Source organism: Carlito syrichta, unplaced genomic scaffold (assembly GCF_000164805.1).
Source record: "Carlito syrichta isolate Samal-C Ts95f unplaced genomic scaffold, Tarsius_syrichta-2.0.1 Scaffold117951, whole genome shotgun sequence".
NCBI lineage: Eukaryota > Metazoa > Chordata > Mammalia > Primates > Tarsiidae > Carlito > Carlito syrichta.
This window is the reverse complement of record NW_007062047.1, coordinates 205,124-230,195: the sequence shown is the minus strand read 5'-3', so window position 1 is coordinate 230,195 and position 25,072 is coordinate 205,124. Positions and strand designations below refer to the sequence as shown.

The following is a 25,072-nucleotide window of genomic DNA, read 5'->3' as shown; positions in this document are numbered from 1 at the left end:
GATACAGCTCGTCATAAATGTTTTGGCAGTATTCTCCAAGTCTACATAGAAATACATATATACACATCGATGTATAACATCATCATCTCACGTCCCTCTTCACAAAAACAGGACCATTTTGTACAGATTGGCAAACCACATTTTAAGGTCATCATTGATCATTTTAAAAGTCACAAATTGTGTTTCTTGGGCCAGCTTTGATTGTCATCCTATAAATGGAAAGCAGGAAGGAGTGTCAAACTTTCTTCTGGGAACTTTGCAGGAGGTCAAAAAGAAAACACATCTGGGATATGCAGAAAGCTCATTGTAAGAACTGCGGTCATCAGAAAATACGGTGATAGCAAGTGGCATGAAGGAAGCCGGGCACTCACACCTGTAATCCCAGCACTTTGGTAGGCTGAGATGGGAGGATTGCTTGAGCCCAGCAGGTTGAGGCTGCAGTGACTGTGAGCGTACCACTACACTCCAGCCTGGGTGACAAAGTGAGACTCTGACTCGGAAAAATAAAAAAGAAAAGAAAAGAAAGAAAAGCAGTTGTTTACCAGCGCTGGCAGGAGCACCACTGGAACCAGAAACTGATGGACTGAGGGGTCTCACCCAGTCCCAGGCCATCCCACTCGGCTCCCAGCATATCCACTGCAAAGCACCAACAAACTTGAGCCATGAGAGGCAGAGTGGATGGTGAACAGACACACACGTGAACGCCAAGGTTGCGTGGCACTGGGCCCAACAGGCTTGCGTCTCAATGGGCCCATCACAGGGAAGGTGGAGAGGGGTGGGCCTGCTTGGCAGCACCGGCAGAGAGCCATGGGCTTTGCTATCACCCTGCCAGTGCGTCACCTGTGGCGGCAGGTGCAGCAACCGCCATCCCCACAGTCCGTGCTTCCCTCATGGTGCCAGAAGCTAAGTGGGAGGCAGGGAAGGTCCGTGACAAACACTGGCCATAGATGACTGGAGGTGATTAGCTCATCCTCCCATCCAACCCCAAAACAGCAGTAAAACTTTAATTTTCTTCCCCAAGATATTGACTAGACCTAGCACACAAGCCGCCGCATCATTTGTGCCCGTGCCTCTCTTTGGCGGGAGGGGATGGGGCAAGCTGGTCCCCCTACAGTGAGAAGCGGCACCTGCACTTTTGGAAGACCTACCAAACTCCGGCTTGCTCAGCCTCGGCTGCGACTGGAAAGTGAAGTCAAGGGCAGCAATGGCCGGCTACGTGGCTGTAAATGCCACTGACCTGGCGCAAGGACTTAACCATGAAGCATCCTGTATAGCTCACTGCTGGCTGGTTACAGATGCCAAGTTATCTGCTTCCCAGGCAACTTCCTGTAACCTAAGTCGGCATTTCTGAAAACTGGCTGAAGACAACAGCCTGGGGGGTTATTAAAACCCAGGCTCCTGGTCCCCCAGCCTCAATCTCTGGGATGGGGTCCAGAGCCCGGGGACTCTGGCTCCAGGGATATCTGGGTACTCGGGATCTGGCTGTGCATCCAACCCCCAGGCAACGCCTGAACGGATGCCGGCCTCACTCTCTTCCGGGACCAGAGATGTCAGAGCATCTGGGCATCCTTCTGGCCCTGTTAAGGTTGCAGATACTTCCATTGGAATCCACCAAAGTTGTCATCAGGCATGAAGAATCCCCTGCAAACCCAGTCTTTTTGTGTTCCCTCATCCTGGCCAACACAGGTTTATGCTTCCATGTTGGGAACATTTGGGGTTGCATGTGTTTGTTTCTGATCCCATCATTCTGGGGCACAGCTCATTGTTTTTAATATACTGGATTGGGAAACCTACTGAGTACATAACTGAAAACTCTGACTTCCTGGTAACACTACCTTCATTTTGCTCTCTATGCTCAGCTAAATTTAATCCACTAAAGCTATTACCCTATTTTATAAAGAAACATGTTATTCAACACAAACATCAAAAACTATCAAACTTGTCACCTACTTAGTAAGTTTTTTTTTTTAAATTGTGCTTTCTCTGTAGGGAAATCGTGTTACCTATTACACACTTAGCATCACTGGTAATAGTAGTATTGTTAGAAACATGGAGTACACCATGAGAATGCACTGGTAGCTTTAAAGGACCCAAATCTATCCCACAAGGTTGGTTAATCATCATCCTTTATCTCCTTAGCACTAAGAAACAGTTAGACACTATGGTCCCAGTACCTTCAAGGTTCAGAAGTGGTTTTCCATGCACTTCAGAAGAGAGTTCTGGAGCAGCGGACACCAGGTTCACAGGGAGGTACGTGGATGGAGCACGCGGCTCTTTGCAAGTCGTGGAGTTGATGCAGCTCAACGTGTCCTTGCCAAGAGCATTTATTTACATAGTTACAAGCTGGAGTTCTGGTCGGTGCAAGGCGTGTGTGTTGGATCTCACCAAAGCCCTCAGAATGCCGAGTGCATCTTCTGTGGCCTATCATTCCCTGGCCAGCCATTTCCATGCCTCACACCCATGGAGGTGCCACGGAGTCCTCCATGAGGCCACACAGAAAGGTCCATCCAAACCTCCCAACTCGTGCATGGCCATGGCCCCCAAGGCCCTGGACCGAGACCCTCCTCACACACCACCCAGGCTCCTCCAGTCGTGGCACTGTGGTAAAGTGGTTTTCTGAAAGGGATTTGAAGGCAGCCAGGAGGCCTGAGCCACATCACAGAAAGCTGTCCTCCACCAGGTCCGAGGAGTCGATGCCAATGTCGTCCATCATGTCGATGTCTTCGATGGTCTCGTCCTCTCTCTTGATGAAGGTGGAGCTGCTGGAGCCGGTCTCGATGGCACTCTCCTCGGAGGTCTGTGAGCTGTGGGGAGGAAAATCAAGGTCACACCCCCATGCAGCAGCCCCAGAGGCAGGGAAGCACCTCTACATGAGCCCTGCAGTAGCCTCAGGCGGCTGGTGAGGCACGGTTCAGAGCCAGACACACCTTGCTGGGCCCATGGGAGGGCCAGTTTATGGCCACGTCCCACGCCAGTCTTCTCCCTTCCCTGTCAGCCCTTCCATAGAAGTGCTGACAAGCTGCAATTATTTCTATGTCCCTACCCAGGTCCAGCAAGGACAGGGCCCTAGTCACAAGCTAGGAAGGTAAGGCAGAGGTGTGAGGTTAGCCATAAGCTGCAGCCAGGCCTGCCAGGGCCCTCCTCCTCTCTCTTTATAGTCAGTGCCCTGTCCCGAAGGCCCCTTGTCCTAAAGGCCCCTTGTCCCAAAGGCCCTTGTCCTAAAGGCCCCTTGTCCTGAAGGTCCCTCATCCTGAAAGCCCCGATCCCAAAAGCACCTGTCCTGAAGGTTCCTTGCCCTGAAGGCTCCTATCCCAAAGACCTCCATCCCAAAGGCCCTTGTCCCGAAGGCCCCCCTGTCCTGAAGACCCCTGTCCTGAAAGCTCCCGTCCCAAAGGCCCTTATCCTGAAGGCTCCTGTCCTGACGTCCTCTATCCTGAAGGCCCCGTCCCAAAGAACCCATCCCAAAAGCCCCATCCCAAAGGCCCCCCTACGCTAAAGGCCCCTGTCCCAAAGGTCCCTTGCCTTGAAGGGTCCTGTCCCAAAGGCCTCCATCCCAAAAGCCCTTGTCCTTAAGGTTTCTGTCCCAAAGGGCCCTAATCCTGAAGACCCCTGTCCCAAAGGCCCCTCATCCCAAAAGCCCCTCATCCCAAAGGCCCTTGTCCTGAAGGCCCCCATCCCGAAGGCCCCTGTCCCAAGGGGCCATGTAGCAGTGCAGTGGCCAAGCAGTGGAATTCTCAGGACAGAGAGCCTTGGGTCTGAAACAGCCCCACCCCTTACTAGCTGTGTGACTTCACACAAGTGATTTGACCTTGACCTTGAACTCTGTTCCCTTGTCTGTGAAACAGCATGACGATGACACCTGACCGTATACCCGCTCAAGCACTCAGCACAGTGCCCTCTGTCATTCACTGTTATGACTATTCCATAAGTGCTGGCTGGCATCATCGACATTCAGACTCCAGCCAGAATGAGCCCAGGGCCTGGGTATGAGATGGTGTCATGAGACAACTGGTAACTTTCTGATATGAGCTCAGGTTATTGTGGTTACAGAGAAGACCTCTTATCCTTAGGAAATTAACTTGTGCTGGCATATGGGGGTGATTCTTACATCATTTAAATGACTGAGCAAAAAAAGGATGAGTGTGTGTGGCTGTGGTGTGTGTGTGTGTGTGTGTGTGTTACACACAGCAGCCGCTATGTATATATACATACTGGGTAAAACAAACATCGTGAAACATTAACAACTGTGCATCCGAGTGGCAGATGTAGTCTCTCGACATTTTAGGACACCCACAGTTTTTCCCCGAGGATTTCAGGACCACTCTCATCAGGTCCCGCTGGCTGCATTCCCACCTGAGCTCCTGGAACCCGCCCACTACATCACCATCTGCCCCGGATGTCATCTACACCTGCATGTGTGTGTCTTTCCCAAACTGACTACCACACACAGCATTCGAGCCACACACACAGCATTCAAGTCTCTCTGGCACACATAACATTCAAGCCGCACACAGAGGCTGGCCAGCTGAGGATGGAGGGAGGAAGGCAGATACACCCCCATCAGCTGTAAGAGCCCCTAAGATCCAGGGGCTGCCAACTGTGACACCCCATCCACACCCTGGTCCAAGCAGCTGGTGTGGACTTGGCTGGCCTCGGGAACCTTTGAGTCCTGGCCCCCTCTTCCTGGGACCTGGACCCTGCCCCTGGGGCCCTAGCATAACAGGAGGCCCGAGTCAGCCCTGGGACACTGGCCTCACCCAGCCCAGGCAGTGTTTATGACACTGCCAGGGGCACCACCCCCAATCTGGGGGCAGGATCTACAGTGGGCCTGGCATAGTCCTCCCCTGCAGGTCCTCCTCACAGCAAGAGGTGAGGCTGAGGGCATGGAGAGAGCCCCTGGCCCTGAGACCAGCACTGAGCTGTCCTCACAACCCAGCGGGCTCCATGGCAGCCCCAGAACTGGCGACAGGACTCACTCCCAGTGCCCAAGCCACAAGGCCCACCTTGTGCCCGGTGCCTGGCACCCCCAGCCCTTGGCAGCACGGCCTGGTCTTCCTCACGCCCACCCCCATTCCAAGGCCCATGTCTGAGCCCAGGAAGAAGGCTGAGGACTCCCACCCACTGGACCCAAAGCAGCCCGGCCTGGGACCCCACACTCCACCCAGCTGCACCTCACACAGAGCCACAGCCTCCCCAGGCATGGAGGTGTTGTTTGGGACACACTTTGTGCAGTGATGAGATCCAGAGTGGTTATTTCTGTGGAATGGGTCAGGCTCCTGCAGGGGCACCCTCCTCCAGGGGCTAGTGATGACTGGGGGACAGACACAGCCCAGGGAGCCTCGTCCTCATCCTCCAGGTACTGTGGGCTGTGAGGGGGGCGCGCATCAGTCTAGCTACCTGTGTCTGTTCCTCTTGCCCACGTCCCCCTCCTCCTCGGGGACGGGGTCAATGTCAGGCAGGGGGATGATGTAGCCACTGTCGGCGCTCAGCCTCTGCTCGTCTGGGCCACCCTCCCAGTCCTTCAGCTTGTCCTCCTCGTTTTTGTAGGTGACACCGATGTAGGCATTGTCCGGGCCCACGCGCATGCGAGCCACGGCGGGATGGTCACTCTTCAGGAAGTCCAGGTGAATTTTCTCATAGCTCTGCAAACATGCATGTAGCACGCTGAGTCACATTCAACTCTCAGACAGGGGCGGACACACCCAGACATACACGTGACTTAACTATGTGCTTCCAAATTACCTCCCGGTGACAAACATCACATCGACTCTACCCAGAGGTGAGGGACTTGAGGAAAGGGCCACCAGGGAGGAGCATTCACTGGCAGGTTTCAGGATGCCAGGAGCACTTCCCGAGTCAGCAGCTATGCTGCATCCCTGCCCCATCTCCACCCAGGACCATCATGGACCCCGGCCCCCATCAGCCACCTCTGCAGGGTTTGGATGGACTCCAGGCCAAGTGGTAAGGCCCCTCACAGGGAACATAACATCCACAGCCATGACCCTAATGCTGGGGATGTCTATCTTTTCATTCAAAAAGACCATGTGTCCTGGCATGGTGGCTCACACCTACAATCCCAGCACTTTGAGAGGTCGAGTTGGGAGGACTGCTTGAGCCCAGGGGTTCAAGACCAGCCTGGGCAACATAGTGAGACTTTGTCTTTCCAAAAAGAGATAGTGTGGTGGTGTGTGCCTATAGTCCCAGTTACTTGGGAGGCTGAGACAGAAGGATTGCCTAAGCCCGGGCAATGGAGACTGCAGTAGCCATGGCCATGCCACTGCACTCCAGCCTGGGCAACAGTGAGACCCTGACACACACATCCTAGATCCTGTGTCTGGCAGTAGTTCTAATCTTCACCAGCACATCTGCCCATCAGAGTGTCTCTGATCAGCCCTAGACTCATTCCCTTGCCTCCTCCCTGCTTCACCTATGGGAGCTGGAACAGATGCATCAAACATCCAGGTCAGCTCAAGCCCCCAGGGCGGCCACTCTTTGAGAGGGCAACGCTCTGGACCCAAGGGACTTGGCTTTGTTCACCTACAGTTCCGACTTGACTCCATGAAGTCATGTGTTCCCTTGACCTCACCTCCCACCCACAGGCACAGTGTGGATGCCTCTCCAGGCAGCAGGAAGCCCATCTCATTGGGATCTAAGAGCAGTTAAATGGCGCGACGGTCGCCCTGAGGTACTGGGTGTGCTGGTTTCAGGCCTGGGTGTCTGGGGGTGAGTGCATGCAGGGGCTGTGTGTCCCAGAGGGAGGGGAGCAGGGAAGCAGGGTCCAGCCATCGCCATGACCAGTGCCCCACAGCACCCATGCTTGGACCCAAGGTCTCTGCTTCCCTTGAAATGCTCCCTTGAGACCACCGAGCAGCTCCCCCGAGGCCTGGCCTCCATCTTGCAGGCCTCTTGCCCACCCAAGCACCATGTACCTTCTTGTACTGGCCAGGCAGCAAGCTCTCCACGATCTCGCTCAGGTGGAAGAAAGAGGGTCTCTTCTCAGGCTCTCTGTTCCAGCACTTGACCATGATCTCGTAGCTAGAGGGGCACAGGGTGCACAGTGGGCATGGGGTCTTGGGCATCTCCTACCCCCAGGCCCACTGGGTGTGCACACAGGCCTCAGAAAGGGGGGTAGCTCACACTTCACTGGTGGCATGGTCAGGTTTAGCCATGCGGTATCCACTCTTGATCTTGTTGTAGAAAGTGGAGTCCACCATCATGCCAGGGTATGGGGTGCCACCTAGGAGCCAGAGAGGAACTCAGAGGGACGCACACGCCCAGCCCATGCAGGGGCATGCAATACACGGGAACCCTCAGGGAACCATTGAATGCCAGGGCCAGGAGCCCTGGCTCTTTCAGGGGCATGGAGTGTGATGGTCTTGCTGGCATTGGAGACCAAGATTTCACACATGACCAGGATGCCAGCTGGTCAAGGCCGGTGCCAACACCCTACATCTCTAGAAAAAGCACTGAAGTGGCCCTCAGTGTTCTGACTATAGGGTCTACACACACACAGTGATGGAAAAAGCAAGAAACTGAGTCACTGAGGCCCAGAGAGTTGGCCTCCTCAAATACGTAACGCAAAGGCCAAGACTGGACTTGGACCACCCAGGTAATTTTCTGCTTTTAAGGGAGTCTTGGACTCCACAAAGCCTCGTGCTGGCATCATCCCCAGGGACCATCTGCAGAGACAGAGCTAGGATCAAAAAGAGGCCAGGCAGAAAGACGCCACGGTCACAGCACAACGGACAAACTCGTGAAACGCATCATATGTGCAAAGCTAGGCAGGTCAAGTTCAGCTCCCTCTAAGCGTCCCAGGGCTCCAGACTCCCTTCTGCTTCAACTCAAGTCCCAGTTCTGAATCAGGACCCCACCGTCCACCACTAAGTGTGCGAGTCTCATCTCTCCAGAAGAACCATCTGGAGTCAGGGTCGTGACCCGGCCTCCTCCTGGGCCCCCTTGGCGGCACCTGGCCTGCCTTGCCCGGCATTGAGGGATGAGGGATTTCTCAGCTCCAGAGTGAGGGCAGGAAGGGGAGCCTGCCACTCCCCCCACACTGCTCTCAACCAGAACCATAGCCACCACCAGGGAGCTGGGACCCTTGACCAAAATCCCAAAAGAAAAGCACTGCAAGTGGACATCATGGGCACACCTCCTGTGGGGGAAGTCACCCAGCACAGCCCCAGGGGAGGACAGTAGAGGCCCGGGGCAAAGACCCCACCTCCCCTCATGGAGGGCCCAGTGATGGTGTGAGAGCTGCAGCACGCTGACACCTGCCAGGGCCTGGACATTGTCTATATCCCTCCCAGCACCACTCCAGAGCACCCACATGGCAGAGACCCAGGCCGTACCAAGGGAGAAGATCTCCCACAGCAGGATGCCATAGGACCAGACGTCGCTCAGCGTGGTGTAGAGGTTGTCGAAGATGCTCTCAGGAGCCATCCACTTCACAGGAAGGAAGGTCTGCAGGGAGGAGGGAGCATGAGACCGTGGCTACGTGGTGTTCTCACTGCAGTGAGCAGGGCTCCCCGGGCTCACGGAGCCCCGTGGGTCCCCTCACCCCACAGCATGTCTCCTGTGTCCTGCTCGCTGCCAAATGCCCAGGGTGCTCCGTAAACCCTGGATGAGTGCTGAGTAGCTGGTGGTGCTTCTCATGCCCGCCAAGGAAAGAATATCCACAACACAAAGTCCTGAATTTTCACCTCAAAATGTGATCCCTTAATGAACCTGTCCCCTGCTTTGAGATATTTCTGGGAACCGGGTTAAGAACAGAGCCAGTGATCTGTGAGCCAGCTTTGGCTCTAGAACCTCAAGACAGAGCAGCACACCACCCCCCTCCACTGCCAGTGCTGGATGTCAAGAGGAATCCTGTGGCCCCCAGGGAGGCTGGAGACTTTGGTGAGTAACTGAACTGGATAGATACACAAGGCTGCTGGGGAGGCCAGAGACCATGAACTCCTAGGGACAGTGAGAGGCAGTGACTTGCCCGAGGTGCCTCAAGCCATACTGGGAGAGGCCCGGTCACAGGTGAGGCCACAAGAGTACATGGCTCACACAGTATAGACAAGGCCCACAGGCCATCTGTGTGGACCCAGCACTCTGTGGCTGCCTCTCACCAAATGCAATGCGGTGACTTGGAAGACACCCACCAGGCAGATGCGTCCCAAGCTACTTCATCTGTGTAGAGTGGAAGAGATGTGAGACAGGCCCATGTGCACCATAAGTGACTCTGTCTCTAAGGAAACCGTGCCTCAGAGATACATGAACTCAAACAGCTCTTGGCATTTTAGAGCTCACAGATGCCTTCGGAAAACCTATAAATGGGACTAGGTGCTGTGGCTCATGTCTGTCATCCCAGGACTTTGGGAGGCTGAGGCAGGAGGATTGCTTGAGCCTAGGCATTTGAGACCAGCCTGGGCAACACAGTGAGACCTCGTCTCTACAAATTAGCCAGGCATGGAGTCATGCACCTGTAGTCCCAGCTACTCGGGAGGCAGAGGTGGGAGGATCACCTGAACCCAGGAGTTAGAGGTTTTGGTGAGCCATGATCGAGCCACTGCACTCCAGTCTGGGTGACAGAGTGAGATCCCAACAAGGAAGGAAGGAAGGAAGAAAGGAAGGGAGGACACACAGCTCACACGCAACCAGCCAGTGCTCATTGCTGCCCTCACATGCTGGACACGTGATGTGAGATCACCCACAAAGTGCCCATGGCCCCTCAGCAAATAGCCACCACCGTCACCTCCCTGCTGCAGACAAAAAAACCAAGGGTCAGCATGGTTTTACACCCAGTCCTCTGTGGCCCCCACAGCGCCATGTTGGAAGTGACAGGTAATGCTGGCCAGAAGCAGCACCTGGCTCCAGGGAGCAGCATGCAGGCGGGGAGAGGGCAGGAGGGGACGTACACTGCCTTTCGACACATAGTTGGAGTCGTGCATGATGTCTCTGGCCAGACCGAAGTCACAAATCTTCACAATTTTCCCCTGTGCCAGGAGGACGTTGCGAGCAGCCAGGTCCCGGTGAACGCACTGCATGGAGAAGGAAGAGGCGGCCTCGTGTCACCCGTGCCTGGACAGTGTCGCCCGGGCAAGCAAGACCACCCATAGGCACTACCCCTCAGGAGCCTGCCCAGCCTCCAGGGTCCCCTCCCCAGCATCGCCCCAGCCCTGCCCCCAAAAGAGCAAGCTGGAGAAAGACACTTGGCTCTGCCAATGCCCATCCCCCATCCCCGTGGGAAAGTAGACAGGACTGGTCAGAAGGCAGCACTGTCCCAGCTTCTCCAAGACCCCCCTCCTGGCCTCCCCGCCATACTCCCTTTGCGCTGGAATCCACGGAGGGTCTACAGAAGTCTCTGTTCCTTGAACTTACATTTTTTGAAGCCAGGAACTCCATTCCTCGGGCAACTTGGTAGGTGAAGCTCAACAAATCCAGCAGAGTGAGGCCTTCTGAGTCATCATCAGAAAGGAGGTTCTTGACTTCTGAGTCTGCAGAAGAGAGAAAACGCGTTGGTGCTGGCAGGGTGGAGTGCTAGCAGCAGCACAGGTGTGCCCAGGCCCCAGCAGCAAGTATTTCCTTTTTTTTTTTGAGTTAGGGTCTCAAAATGGGATGGGATAAGGGTCCAAGTACATGATAAGCAACCATATCTGTGACTGTTGCCCAGGCTGGAGTGCAGTCACACAATCCCGGCTCACCACAGCCTTTATCTCCTGGGTTCAGACAATCCTTCCACCCTGGTCTCCCAAGTAGCTGGGACTAGAGGCGCATACCACCACACTGGACTTTTTATTTTTTGTACAGACAAGATTGCCCAGGCTGATCTCAAACTTCTAGGCTCAAGCGATCCTCTTGCCTCAGCCTCCAAAAGTGCTGGGATTACAGGCATTAGCCATGACACCGGCCAGAAGCATTTTCTTACAGAATGTATAGGCCTCATGAGTGAGTATTTACACTGTGCAAAGGTTCTATCTTAGAAAAGAGATGCATACACCAGGATATATATCTGGTTTATATATGTATACACCCACACATACACACACACAGCCATAAGGATCATCTATACAAATCTTCTGGCTGGGCATGGGGATTATGCCTGTAATCCCAGCACTTTGGGAGGCAGAGTCGAGAGGACTGCCTGAACCCAGAGGTTTGAGACCAGCCTGGATAACTTGGCAAGACCTTGTCTCTACAATAAATCAAAAATTAGCAGGGGTGTGGTGGTGTATGCCTGTAATTCCAACACTTTAGGAGGCAGAGGTGAGAGGATTGCCTGAGTCCAGGGGTTCGAGAACAGCCTGGGCAATGTGGGGAGATCTCCTCTCTATAATAAATCAAAAAAGTAGTTGGGCATGGTGGCACATGCCTGTAGTTTCCACTACTTGGAAAGCTGAAGGAAAAAGATTGCCGGAGTCCAATAGGTTGAGGCTGCATTGGCCATAGTGCCACTGTACTTCAGTCTGGGCAAGGGCGACAGAGTGAGAGTCCAACTCAAATAACCCCATGAGTACTCTCACAATTTTTCTGTTGGCCTCCTAAATTTCTTTCTTCAGCCACAGTTAGCAAAGCAACTCAGCCACCTTTAAAACGCACACCATGCCCACATACACAAAGATCCTCCATGGCAGACACTGGCAAGTGCTCTCTGAAAAGGCTGCTCTGAGAATGCCTGCATGTTATTTTTAAAGCCCCCTTCATAGTATGCGGCTTATACTCTATCAGTAAAGTCAGTCCCAGCCGGCCATGGCAGTCATCTTGGCCATCAGCTCCAAGGACTCTGCGCCAAATCTCTTGGTTTGTAACCCACCCTCTCTCCAGCCCTCAGTGCGGCCTGGCAGGGCCCTAGGGTTTTCGAGGAAGGAGGCAACTGGGGCCAGCAGCTCTCAGCTACTCTGAAAATGTCCAAGCCAGTGAAGTGTGAATCTAGCCATTCCCATTGTCACCGGCCAGGGAGGCTGAGGAACAGTGTTCTGCCTGCCAGCAGGGCCTGACCGGGCAGACTCGGGCTCCCGCGACACGTGTGCCAAGCCCACCAGCACTGCCTGGAAAGCGACGTCAACAATTTCAACAGTTCAGAAGGGAGGGGAAGGATGGGTTCCGGTGACGCTCACTGGCTCATCTTTAAAAAGCACTTGGAAATTCACCCATTTGGCACCAAGAAGCGAATGGAACTTGGAACGGCGGAAACGGAAAATATTATGTTCTGAGCTTTGCAAAACAAGCACATTCTTTCTAATGGAGTGTACCTTCCACTTAGGACCCCGAAAGCATTCGTAGCACATTCATCATTTTCAGAACAATTCCCATGGCGTTGACCCAAGGAGATGAGACCAAGGGCAAGTCAATGTCAGACTCACAACCCCAAGGCTGTGACGAGCCACAGACTGGAGGGGCCCTTCAGCAGATGCGACGTGGCCCAGCTGGCCTGGGCATCAGCTGGGCTCCCTGGAGCATGTACACCCATCTCACCCTGACACATGCACTTCTGCTTGGAAGACAGACGGATCTGCCTTCCAAAACCACTCCATAGAAACACTTGTCAGAAAACACAGCCTCAAATTATCCACTCTGTAGTTCCGATTACAAATTGGATGCTAGGAAAACTGAAAGCAAGGGTCACTGAACTCATGAATGTCAGAGACCTAAGAAAAACCCAGTGCAAGGACCCCACATAACTGCCAACGTTTCATGTTGCCATGTCAAGTCACTGAAAAAAAGTATCAATTATCGCACTTCCATTTTTAAAAAAGAGACACATAAGGAACAACCAGGGAAGGTTATTATATCAGAAGAAACAATCCTTTTATGTGAGTACACCTGAAATCCAAGAAACTCACTGTCTTTATTCTTCTCGATTCATGGGCCACAGACCTGCAAAAACATGTTACAGACCTGGATGTCCAGGTCTGCACTGAGGGACCCTGTAGGCCAACAGACCCACCCACCCTCCTGTCCACCCGCCCCTTCCTACGCTGTTGTGGGAAACCCCTGGAAGATCACAGCCCTCAGCGAGAGCCTCACCGAGCACAGCCTTCTTCTTGTATGAGGCCGGACGGTCATACAGAGACCTCTGGATGTCCGAGTACCTGGACGCCTCCCTCCTCTCCAGCATGGGGACGTATTGTGTCGTGTCCCCCTGCTTCATGTCCATGTAGTCACCAGTGTTCTCGAAGGACAGGATCACGTAGCTGTGGGGACAGAGGAGCCTTGCCCAGGATGCCCTCTGGGTGAAATCCCCCATCCCATGGGTGGTGACCAGGGATCACACATGCCAGACAGTGTGGTAGGCACAGGGGTTCAGACTGAGCAGCAGAAGAGCCATCCCAGCCCCCACTTCGGGGGCATCCAGTCGGGAGTGACCAAATGATCACATAGACACCTAGGGCCCACACGCAAGGTGCTGTGACCAGGAGGCTGGCAGCACGTGGGAAAGTGCTCACCGGGGTCCCTCTCCTGAAGTGGCTGAACCCCATGTATAGAGATGGGAAGACCAGGGAATGCCTGTCACATGGCACATGGGACGGCTCCAGGTAGAGTCACCCCATCACACGGACGCGGCTAGCTCAGAGCACAGGCGCCTGAGAGCCACGTCTGAGCCAGTGGGACTGTGCGTTCACCCTTGGGGAAGTCTCTGTGGTTTTCTTGTTTTGTTTTTAAAGCCAGGATCTCACTCTGCTGCTCATGCTGGAGTGCAGTGGCATAATCATGGCCCACAGCAGACTCAACCACCTGGTCTCAAGTGGTCCTTCCACCTCAGCCTTCCAAGTAGCTAGGACTGCAGGCGCATGTCACCACGCTTAGCTAATTTTTTTTTTTACTTACTGTAGAGATGAGGTCTTGCCAAGTGGCCCAGGATGGTCTTGAACCCCTGGACTCAGGCAATTCTCTCACCTCAGCCTCTCAAAGTGCTGGGATTACAGGCTTGAGCCACCGTGTTCGGCCAGCATATGACATTTAAATGTGAAAATTTCATTATGTTACATCTGTGTGGCTCTTTCTCAGTGTTTCAACCCACAAACCATGTACTTGGGCTATGTGGCCATGTGGCTGGGACAGACTCTTCCTGCTCCTGATACATGCAGTGCCCATTTGGTGGCCAAAGTATGGACCTGAAGCAAGTTCATTGTATTTTCTGACCTCATAGAACTCTGTAGATATGGAGTTCTCCAGAGTGGGACTGCCATCACTGGCTCGCCTTACAGGTCCAGGCCTAGACCCAAGCCTGGAGACCGCAGGCAGTTTCTTACCAGGCTCGAGAGCTCAGGTGGCCCTGGCCAGAGCTCCATTTTCCAGGATGCAAATGGCAGAAGGGCTCCCAGGGGGCTCCCACTCTCCCTCCCTGCATATGGCCAGGGCAGCTTCACATGCGATGCCAAGATCCCAACCCTGCGGACACCATGAACTGCTGCACTGTTGTGCAGTGACTGGCTGGGCAGTGGGACCTGTGTCTTGCTCAGACTCGGGCTCTATCAGGCCAGGGTCTCTCATCACAGGTGGGGGAGACAGGGCACCCACAGCCATCTCCCAGCACCCACCTCCGTGTGCTTTCATCAGCTGGGTTCAGTCCAAAGATGTCCAGCTCCTTCTTGGGCTTCTCAGGGTGGCGGCTCAGGAAGCTGTCCCTGTTCTTGTGCAGGTAGTTGACCAAGTCTCCGTAGAAGCAGTACTCAGTGATGATGTAAATGGGGCCTGTGGACCGGAAGTGATGGAAGAAGAGGTAAGAGGAGAAGCACGGAGGCTGCCAGGTGGTGTGCAGCTGGCAGAGATGCTCCCCAGAAACACAGAGCTTAGTCAACACAAGACCGTGCAGCCCCCCTCAAAGGACAGTTGCTCCCCATATCGGGGTGGAGGGTGCGGGGACTCTGCTCCCTGGAGTGTCCAGGTGGAGAGTGGGTGGGATCTATTCTGTGGTGTGTCAGGGTAGAAAACAGGGACAACCCTGTTCACCACGTGTCACACCCAGATGTTCCGGGAAGCCCCTCCGGGCAGCAGGCACACCTGACTTGGTGCAGGCTCCCAGCAGGTTCACAATGTTCAGGTGTGGCCCCAGGTGAGTCATGATCCTCAGTTCGGACATGAGTGCTTGCTTCTCACTGGATCTGGCTGTGGCTGATGGGAATAAATGTCATATGTCAGGTCACCTGAGCTGCCTTCCATTCTCAAAAAAGCCAAGAACACGATTCAGTCTGCGACTGGGTGTCCGCGTATATACCATGAGCCTAGGGACACGTGGGTGGGGACTCAGTCTGGACTCTGATCACTAATCTGGGTCTTCCAGGTAACAAGAAATCACTAGAAATAACAATGCTTGATTTTCCAACATACGGGCATCAACAACAATCCAAATAAACCTAGCTGACAAAATCATCTAAACATACATAAAACCTGGAATCTTAAAAACCAAGACTGAGTCCTACATTTCTTGTGTACTGGCTGTGTGATTCTGGCAATTTTTTTTTTTTTTTTGAGTAGGAGTCTCACTGTCACCCAGGCTGAAGTGCAGGGCCATGCTCACAGCTACCACAGCCTCGACCTACTGGGCTCAGGCTATCCTTCCACCTCAGCCTTTCAAATAGCTGGAACCACAGGCGGGTGCCATCACACCCAGCTAATTTTTTGATTTACTGTAGGGACAAGGTCTTGCCAAGTTGCCCAGGCTGGTCTCAAACCCCTGGGTTCAAGCAATCCTCTTGCTTTGGTCTCCCAAATTGCTGAGATGATAGGCGTGAGCCACCATGCCCGGCCCTGAGTAAATTCTCTTAATAGTTCCATGTTCCAAAACTCCCCAGGAAGGACACTTACGTTTCAGCATCTTCACCGCCACCTTCATGACAGGCTGGGAGCGGCTTAATCCGTAGGCTGTTCCTTCAACCACTTTCCCAAATGCTCCTGATCCCAGGACACGGCCTGTGGGAAACCAGAGCTGTTAACATGAGCGAGCTGCAGGGTCTGCTTCATGGCACCCCATAGCCAGGCCCAGCAGTTATGCAGCAGGGGGGTGTCCTCCCTGCAGGGAGCACTTAGTGCTATGACCAGGCCAAGCAGGTATGTGGCTGGGTGGGCTTCCTCTCTGCAGGGAGCACTGAATGCCATGATCAGGCCCAGTGGGTGCAGAGCCGGGTAGACATCCTCTCCCCGCAGGGAGCATAGAGTGCCATGACCAGGCCCAGCCGGTGCACACGGATGGAAGTCCTCCCTGCACGGAGCACTGAGTGCCAGCACCAAGCCCAGCATCCATGCAGCCGGGTAGCAGTCTTCCCACACAGAGTTTTTCCTGCATGAAAAAGCTGATTCTAAGGAGTGATTTCTTCCATGTGGGGTGACATAAAGGTTCCTCCAAGTCATCACATCAGAAGCAGGACTGCACCCACAGGGTGGGAAGTCAGTGTACTTGCTTTTGTTGAGTAATATTTTCGAGCAGTGGGAAAACAAAGACAGGGGAGGATGGCACACCCCCACCCGCCCCGCATGAGCTGCCATCTCCCAGTCCCATCCAGTCCCGAGCGCCTGGGCACCGCCCTTGTGGCTCTTGCCCAAGCCTCCCGGTTCGCGACCCTTCTGTTTTCCACATGCAAACCAGGGCATCTTTTGCATTAATAAATCCTTCACCACCGGAAATACTTCAGTATTCAAAACACCGCTGCTTCCAAGGAGTGATTAAGTCAAAGCTCCAGGCTGCACACTGCTGCCGCTTGCAAAGGGAGGCCACACCAGCTCAGGCTGAACAGCCCGGGAAACACAGCTCTTTGCATCATAGTGGGACATACAAAAAGCAATTGAGTCACACATGGTGGCTCTCACCTGTCATCCCAGGGCTTTGGGAGGCCAAGGAAGGAGGATCACTAGAGCCCAGAACTATGAGACCAGCCACGGCAACATAGTGAGATCTTATCTCCACAAAAAATTTTTAAAAATTAGTCAGGTGTGGTGACGCACATCTGCAGTCCTGGCTAGTTGGGTGGCTTCGGTAGAAGGATCACCTAAGTCCAAGAGGTCAAGGCTGCAGTGAGCTGTCATTGTGCCACTGAACTCCAGCCTGGGTGACAAAGTGAGACTCCAACTCAAAAAAAGCAATTGAAGCTGTGGTCCCCACCCCGAGAGAGTTCACAGTCCAAGAGAATGTCCCAGTGTTGGCCTCACCATGGAGAGACTGCTCACATGGGGGCAGCTGACACTGCATCTGTCCGCACATCTGCAACCCAGGACTGTGCCTGGGAAGGTGTCGCCTCCACAGCAACTTGCAGTACCCAGGAGCACAGAGACAGAGAAACACGTTGGGCGCATCGGGGAGTAAACCCTTTCCCCACATTTTATTACATGCCACCTTCCCTGAGCTCCTCGCCCCTTCTCAGGGGAGAGGAAGGAAAGACAGTAATGAGAGCTTGGCTGGAATGCTATGGGATGGGGGCAGCCGAGTCTTTGTAGGACTTCAGGTTAAGTGGGTCTTGGAAGACCTGAACTCTGTATTTTAGAAAGAGATAGGATTGGCTGGGCTCGGTGGCTCAGCCTGCAATCCCAGTACTTTGGGAGGCCAAGGCAAGTGAATTGCCTGAGTCCACGGGTTTGAGACCAGCCTAGGCAACTTGGTGAGACCTCATCTCTACAATAAATAAATAAATAAATAAATAAATTAGCCGGGCACAGTAGCACGTGCCTGCAGTTCCGGCTACTTGGAAGGCTGAGGCAGAAGGATCGCCAGAGTCCAGCAGGTGGACGCTGGGGTGGCCATGAGCATGCCACTGCACTCCAGCCTGGGCAATAGAGACTCCAATTCAAAAAGAGAGAGAGAGAGAGAGATGGTATCATTAAAAACTGTACTTGGGCTGGGCACGGTGACTCACACCTGTCATCCAAGCACTTTGGGGGGCAGAGGTGAGAGGATTGCCTGAGCCCATGGGTCCCAGAACTATGAGACCAGCCAGGGCAGCATAGTGAGACCTCATCTCCACAGAAAATTTTTAAAAATTAGTCAGGTGTGGTGACGCACATCTGCATCTACAATAAACCAAAAAATTAATCGGGTGTGGTGGCGCATACCTGTAGTTCCAACTACTTGGAAGGCTGAGGCGGAAGGATTGCCTGAGCCCAGCAGGTCAAGGTTGTAGTAGCCATGAGCGTGCCCATGCACTCCAGCCTGGGTGACAGAGCGAGACTCCAACTCAAAAACAAAACAAAACTGCACTTGGCATCCTTTGAAGCACCTGTCCCTCAGTCATCAACACACCCTCTGCCTGTTTCTCACGTGTTGTCTCGCATCCATTTGTTCAGAACGGGGCATAAAAACAAAACAAAACTCCCTGGGACTAAAACTTCATTCACTTGGTCTCAGCATGGGACCAAAACATTAGTAAAGCTTGTGACAAGCCGGCTTGCTGGTTTTTACGTATTTGGCTTTAAATGTACCTATATTTTTATATTCCGTCCTCCAAGCATGTAGATAGAAGTACTGAGTGCATCCTCAGAGTGCACTGAGTCAATATTCATCTTGGGGCCGTCCTCATTCCTTATCTGTTCTTTGCAGTCGCAGAAATTCATCTCATTTTCAATTAGCACCATTTCCAAAACAGAGCTCTTTCGGAGGGAATGCTTACAGTCCTCTTCACAGTCTCTTCTCCCTTTGTAAGATTTTCTCCAACCATAATTTTTGATGGAATGATATTTTTAAAATATCATGGCAGGGCCGTATGAGGTGACTCACACCTGTAATCTCAGCACTTTGGGAGGTTGAGGTGGGAGGATTGCTTGAGTCCAGGAGTTCAAGACCAGCCTGGGCAACATAGCAAGATCCCATCTCTACAAAAAAGTCAAAAAATTAGCTGGATGTGGTGGTGTCTGCCTGTAGTTCCATCTACTTAGAGGGCTGAGATGGGAGGGTCACCTTAGTTCAGGAAGTCGAGGCTGAGCTGTGATGGTGCCATGGCACTCCAGCCCAGGTCACAGAGTGAGATCCCAACTCACAAAAATAAATAGACATCATCGCAGTCATCCAACCAGCTCATTTAAAGATGGAAACACGTTTCTGAAAGCCAGTGTCTGTTGTCTGGCTCTTTCCACACACAAGCTCAGTCCCTCAGTTTGCCAAAGCCCCATAGATAGCCCAGCTGTTATAAGTGAGGGGCGTCCTGGGTGGGCCCCCCATGGGCGCTTACCAAGCACGAGTCCATCTCTCGGAAACTCCCATCTCGAGTCGTATGGCAGCTGCATTGGGTCCACGTAGATGTACTCGTGTCCATCGGGGCTGATAGACTCAATGACTCTCCAGCGAATCTCATATCTCGGTTTCTACAAATGACCGGGACAGGGAACGGGTAAATTACCACAGTCCCAATGCATCAAAGCTTCACCACAGCAGCAGAGACTGGGCACAGAGGGCCCGTGACATCCACGTGACGCCATTCTCGAGCTCCTGCCCTACGCCAAGGGTGAGCCAGGTGGCCTCGCTTCCTGATCTTGCTGGCTTCAGGATGTTCCATTCTTTGAGAAGACACCCACCTGCTTCCAAATGACAACCAGGACAATCAGCGAGATGATCACAATCGCCAGCAGCACGAGAACTGCAGCCGCCACGGTGAGCTCAGAACGCAGGGCTGGGGACAGACAAGAGAGAGGTGTCCATGCAGGGACGGGGGACTTTGGGGCCATGTCTGGACCAGGATGCTCTCCCTGCTGGGGGAAGGCAACCATGAGGGCCATCTTGCTCTCAGAGACAGGCACCACTGTCCCTCAAATAAGCCGGGAGACCACACCAACTCTTCCCTTAGACAGGAACAGCGCAAACTCTGGCAGCGCCCTCAGCACATTCCCAAGGTGCCTGGCAACCTCCTCTGGACAGTTCAGATAGGAACAATCACAACTGGTGGGGGAGACCAACGTGCAGGAGCCCTGCAGCACAGCCTCAAGATGAGGCCCCATGGGAAGGCTGCCCCCTGCTGGCAGCACTTCGAGCGAGCTTCGTCTTAGAAGGGGCAGTGGGAAGGACTCCCTCCCTCCCTCAAGACACAGATACCCAGACCAACGACACTGACGCTCTGGCACTGCCGTTCAGACCCTAGACACCTTCAGAACACTCATGGTGGCATTCCCGTCTTGGGACCTGCCTGCCTGTCTGACCTGGGGACTCCAAGCTCCCCTGTGGGAGCTGGGCTCTGGACGCGCCATCCTGACTGTGGGGTGACTCACTGGCAGCCACCAGCTTCAGCTCCCGGCTCTCGGCTCCGAGGAGATTCCGGGCCAGGCACCGGACCGCAAGGGTCTCCTCCACCTTGGCGAAAGCCACACGGCTCTCCACGGTGCTCCTGCCCCGGGGCTGGGCCTCCATGATGATGTTGGAGAGGTTGCCAGCCAGCATCGTCCACGAAGTTTCATTGTTGCATCTAGAGGACAGGGTCAGTCACTGGGTGCCATGGCGGGGGGCGGCAGGATGCTGAGACAGCAGGGGCCTGACCAGGTCCACCCTTGGCTGACTGTCCCATGTGCGTGCAGTTAACATTACAACAGGTTTGCACACACTCAAGCGGGAACAGCCAACACATGAACAACAAGATGGACGTCTATGCAGGACAGGAGTACACAGCTGGGCAAAGCGATCTCCATCCCCAGCCTCGAGACTGTGAGTCAAGTGAACAACTCAGCTTCCAGTGTGTTCACTGATCCTAGCCTCCCACACTCACAAAACCTCCCACCCTGGTGCCTCCCTCACGCCACCCTCACAGGGAAGAGCCCCTAAGGTGCCATGGGGTTAGAGCAAAGTCCCCTGGACTGGCCTCCAGCTCCAGTCTGGACTCTACTGGAATTCTATTCCTTGGCTCTGCGGGGACAGTGGGGTGGATTCTCAGCCTCCAGGAAGACATAGCCACACTTCTGAACACACCCAGTCACCATGAGTGGACACGTGGCTCCTGTGGCCCTTTAGGGGGGAGAAAAAGTTGGGCATGGTGGCTCACGCCTGTAATTCAGCACTTTGGGAGGCCAAGGCAGGAGGATTGGTTGGGCCCAGGAGTTTGAGACCAGCCTAGGCAACATAGCAAGACCTTGTCTCTACAATAAATTAAAAAATTAACTGGGCATGGTGGCGCATGCCTGTAGTCCCAGCTACTTGAAAGGCTGAGGAGGGAGGATCACCTGAGCCCAGGTTGAGGCTGCACTGAGCTATGATCGTGCCAGTGCACTTCAGCCTGGGTGACAGATGAGACCCCAACTCAAAAAAAAAAGTTGAAGAAGGGGGCATTGGGGAGAGAGCCCCACAAGCAGCAGGTGAGCTTATGAGGTGTGAACATGTGAGCAATAGTTATGCCACACGCCAGTCCAGCCCCCAAAGTTTACCAAATGTGCGCCAGGGTAGTCAAATCCTCTTAGCACAGCACTTCTTAAAATCTACCTTTTTTTGCAATTGAGACCCTTTGAGTGCCTGAGGAAAGCCACAGATCTCCTCCCGACAGCTGTCCATGAACACATATCCCTGAGGCTGGAGTCTGTGTTCTTCAGAGCCTGATCCTGGGGTCTATAAGTTACATGAGCCTGAGGCCAAGAGGAATCACAAACACAGGAGGTCCCCAACGTACGAGTGCGTTCCGAGAGTACATTTGTAAGTTCAATTTGTTGTAAGTCCAACAAAGTTAGCCTCGGTACCTAACTCACACAATCAGCTATATAGTACTGTATGTATTTAACAGGTTATGCTGACACCTGGTGGAGAGAAAGAATACATACAAGAGCTCAGGTGTGCATTGTTAAAGTTCGTAACTTGAAGGTTTGTATGTAGAGACTTACTGTACCGAAAAAGGCCAGCAAAATAACTGAGGGCCTCTCTGTCAAGGGAGAAACATTCTAACCACAAAAGAACAAGAAACATCTGACCTCCACACCTCTTAATATCCTTGCAAACCATCCACTCAATGTCTGGAAGCGGTGTGCCGGCCGCCATGCACCTCACTGTCTGTCCCCCTGAAGAGCCGTGGTGATCATCGACCAGGTCCAGGATGGAAGCAGGAACTGTAAGAAGCAGAAGACGTCAGATGCAAGAGTCCATGCCCAGTACTGGAGGCTACACAGGGGATATGTGTTCAAATGTGTCCACGACACTGAGACCATCCACGAGGGCTGGAACCATCCACAGGAGCTGGAACCAGTTGTGGGAGGCACGTTCCAGTGTGGACAAACCCACTCTGCCGAAACCATTTTCAATCTCCATGTCTTGGGAGTTCTGCCTGTGCTATTTTAAATCCAGAGTGACCAACTGTGGTGGCTCACGCCTGTAACCCCAGCACTTTGGAAGGTGGAGGTAAGAGGATTGCCTGAGCTTGGAGGTTTGAGAACAGCCTGAGCAACAAGGCAAGACCTTGTCTCTACAATAAATCAAAAAATTAGCCAGGCGTAGTAGCGCATGCCCCTCTGGTTCCAGCTACTTTGAAGGCTGAGGCGGAAGGATCACCTGAGCCCAGCAGGTCGAGGCTATGGTGGCCATGAGTGTGCCATTATACTCCAGCCTAAGCGACAGAGTGAGACTCTCACTCAAAAAAAAAAAATTCAGAGTGAAGAAAGTGAAAAGGACAGCTGGTTGTGGTGGCTCAGACCTGCAGCCCCAACTACTTGGGAGGCTGAAGAGGGAGGACCACTTGAGCCCAGGAGTTTGAGGCCCACCTGGGCAACATAATAAGAACCCCCCCCCCTTCTTTAAAGGCAAGTGAAAAGTCCCTGTGGTTATTTTCCTTAAAAGAGAAAGAGCCTCCAAAAATGTTATTATAGCTCGGGATTCAACTAACAAACTCAGTTCAAGTATAATAGAAAGCAGCGTTCACCAAAATATATCTGTGAAATGTTACTAGGTTCTAAAGATTCTTTATTTTATATTATTTTATTTTACTTTATTTTATTTATGAGTCGGGGTCTCACTCCATCACCCACACTAGAGTGCAGTGGCACAATCCCGGCTCACCACAGCCTGGACCTCCTGGGCATTCCTTCCGCCTCAGCCTCCTGCATAACTGGGACTACAGGCATGTACCACTACACCCAGCTAATGTTTTGATTTATTGTGGAGACGAGGCCTCGCTATGTTGCCCAGGCTGGTCTTGCACTCCTAGGCTCAAGCAATCCTCCCTCCTTAACCTTCCAAAGTGCTGGAACAATAGCTATGAGCCACCACAACTGGTCTAAGATTTTTTTTAATCTGTTTCAAATACATTAGAGATCTGTTGATGCTACTATCACAGACTCCCTGTGAGGACCAAATGAGCCCACCCAAGACAGCTCCTGGCCCTTGGCGGGGACCCAAACAGGTGCTCACCTGAGTGTAGACACACCTGGGTGCTCTGTTCTGGTGGAGAGTGCATGGCGCCCTCAAGGGAGGCTGAGCAAAATGCTCTGCCCCAGCCACAGGAACCCAGGACCACTTCCCCTCCCAGAACTGGAGGCACCAGGAAAGAGTTCGGTCCTGACCCAACAGGGGAACCCGGGGCTTCCATCAGACTGTTCCAGAGTCCCCCGGGACCTGAATCCTCACTTTTTCCACTGTGACACGTGCGTCTCCCAACCCGCCTCCCGGGCTCCTGGGGGAAGCGCACTGGCCACCGCCCACCTTGTGTCAGCAGCTCAAACGAGAAGGTCTTCAGGGCGTCTTCGTTCCGAGCCACGATTGTGTAACGGCCACTGTCTTCCTCCTTGGCCCGAATCAGTTTTAATTTGCTTCGATACCTTAAAAGAAAGAGGACTGAGTTTCACCAAGTAGGAGCAACATGCAGTCCCATCGTTCAAGCAATAGGTCTTCCAACCAAATACTATTTTTGTAAAAAGCAGTAGCATCTTTCTTCCTTGTCTGGAACTTCTCTTTCCTCAGGCTCTCCACTTTGCACGTGTGGAAGGTCTGCCCCATTGACACAATTCTCACAAGAAAAATCCAGGCATCTTGACATGAGCAGTGGGCGGGATCTCCAGGAGCCCTCAGTTCTGCTGGAGCCTGGCTACTGACTGAGTGGGAATAAACATGGCTGAGAGGGCTCTTCTTTTTTATTTTTATTTTATTTTTTTAAAGTCAGGTGCACTGGCTCATGCCTATCATCCCAGCACTTTGGGAGGCGGAAGCGAGAGAATTGCCTGAGCCCAGGGGTTCCAGATCAGCCTGGGCAACTTGGTGAGACCTCATTTCTACAATAAATCAAAAAATTAGTCAGGTGTGGTGGTGCACACCTGTGGTTCCAGCTCTTGGAAGGCTGAGGCGAAGGATCATCTGAGCCCAGCAGTCGAGGCTGCCGTGGCCGTGAGTGTGCCACTGCACTCCAGCCTGGGCGACAGAGTGAGACCCAACTCAAAACAAACAAAAAACAACCTTGACTTTTGCATTTTTGAAAAAGACTCTGTCCTCCAAACGCCCACCGCTGGGGCAGCTCTGCAGAGCGCTGGAGGAATGCCGTGCTCTGCCTGCAGCTCCGAGGAGTCCGGAGGGCCGCACGCACCTGCTGGCTGGTATCTACTCTAAGAGACTCTGGAAGGTTCCACAGAAACCTGAGGAAGCTAGACAGAGCCTGAGTGGGTGGAGGGGCACCTGACAGACAGACAGGAGGCAAGCAGGGTCTCTCGCAATGCAGTCGCTCCGCATGTGCACAGCAAGGGCCTCTCCACCTGATCCGGAGATGCCACTTCCTGCTTAAGGAGGGCAGCTTCCCAGGCATCTTTGTGTCTTACAAGACACCTGGCCGTGTGTGCACGCATGTGAACAGAGGATGGCTGGGCAATGGCCCTTGAGAAGACATCCCGACATGGAAGAGCAGCTGGAACAGAAGGAAAGCACTGGCTGTGAAGCAAGAGGACCTGGACACTGTAGAAATGCCCCTGCCTTGGTGTCCTCATGTGTAAACCGAGATTGCTGTACACACATCGCAGTCACCCCAAGGATTCCTTAAATGCAGTCACGAGCGTGAAAGCATCCCATAGGCTTGAGGGCACCCTATGGATGCTGGCGCAAGGCCTGCGAGGATTGGCTGGCCTCCCAGGATGGGCTGGCCTCCCCACCTCACCACACCGGACGGCTCTAGCTCCAACTTCCACGGAGGCCCATGGGCATGCTGGGTTCCCAGATGCTTCTCCT

The 25,072-nt window shown here is 53.4% G+C and overlaps 1 protein-coding gene across 1 annotated transcript in view; it reads right to left on the bottom strand.

Moving 5' to 3' along the window:
• Positions 1 to 2,656: 2,656 nt before the first annotated feature.
• The window catches only part of PDGFRA (platelet derived growth factor receptor alpha), a 34,381-nt gene continuing 11,965 nt past the window's right edge, over positions 2,657 to 25,072 (bottom strand). The window contains exons 7-22 of the mRNA XM_008047829.1: positions 23,567 to 23,682; positions 21,855 to 21,981; positions 20,170 to 20,363; positions 19,483 to 19,577; positions 19,140 to 19,272; positions 15,793 to 15,897; positions 14,989 to 15,099; positions 14,526 to 14,679; positions 13,012 to 13,178; positions 10,366 to 10,481; positions 9,903 to 10,025; positions 8,349 to 8,460; positions 7,138 to 7,237; positions 6,930 to 7,035; positions 5,398 to 5,642; positions 2,657 to 2,804 (exon numbers count right to left, since the gene is read on the bottom strand). Coding sequence (XP_008046020.1) covers positions 2,657 to 2,804; positions 5,398 to 5,642; positions 6,930 to 7,035; positions 7,138 to 7,237; positions 8,349 to 8,460; positions 9,903 to 10,025; positions 10,366 to 10,481; positions 13,012 to 13,178; positions 14,526 to 14,679; positions 14,989 to 15,099; positions 15,793 to 15,897; positions 19,140 to 19,272; positions 19,483 to 19,577; positions 20,170 to 20,363; positions 21,855 to 21,981; positions 23,567 to 23,682 — 2,152 coding nt within the window. The remainder of the gene's footprint in view (positions 2,805 to 5,397; positions 5,643 to 6,929; positions 7,036 to 7,137; positions 7,238 to 8,348; positions 8,461 to 9,902; positions 10,026 to 10,365; positions 10,482 to 13,011; positions 13,179 to 14,525; positions 14,680 to 14,988; positions 15,100 to 15,792; positions 15,898 to 19,139; positions 19,273 to 19,482; positions 19,578 to 20,169; positions 20,364 to 21,854; positions 21,982 to 23,566; positions 23,683 to 25,072) is intronic.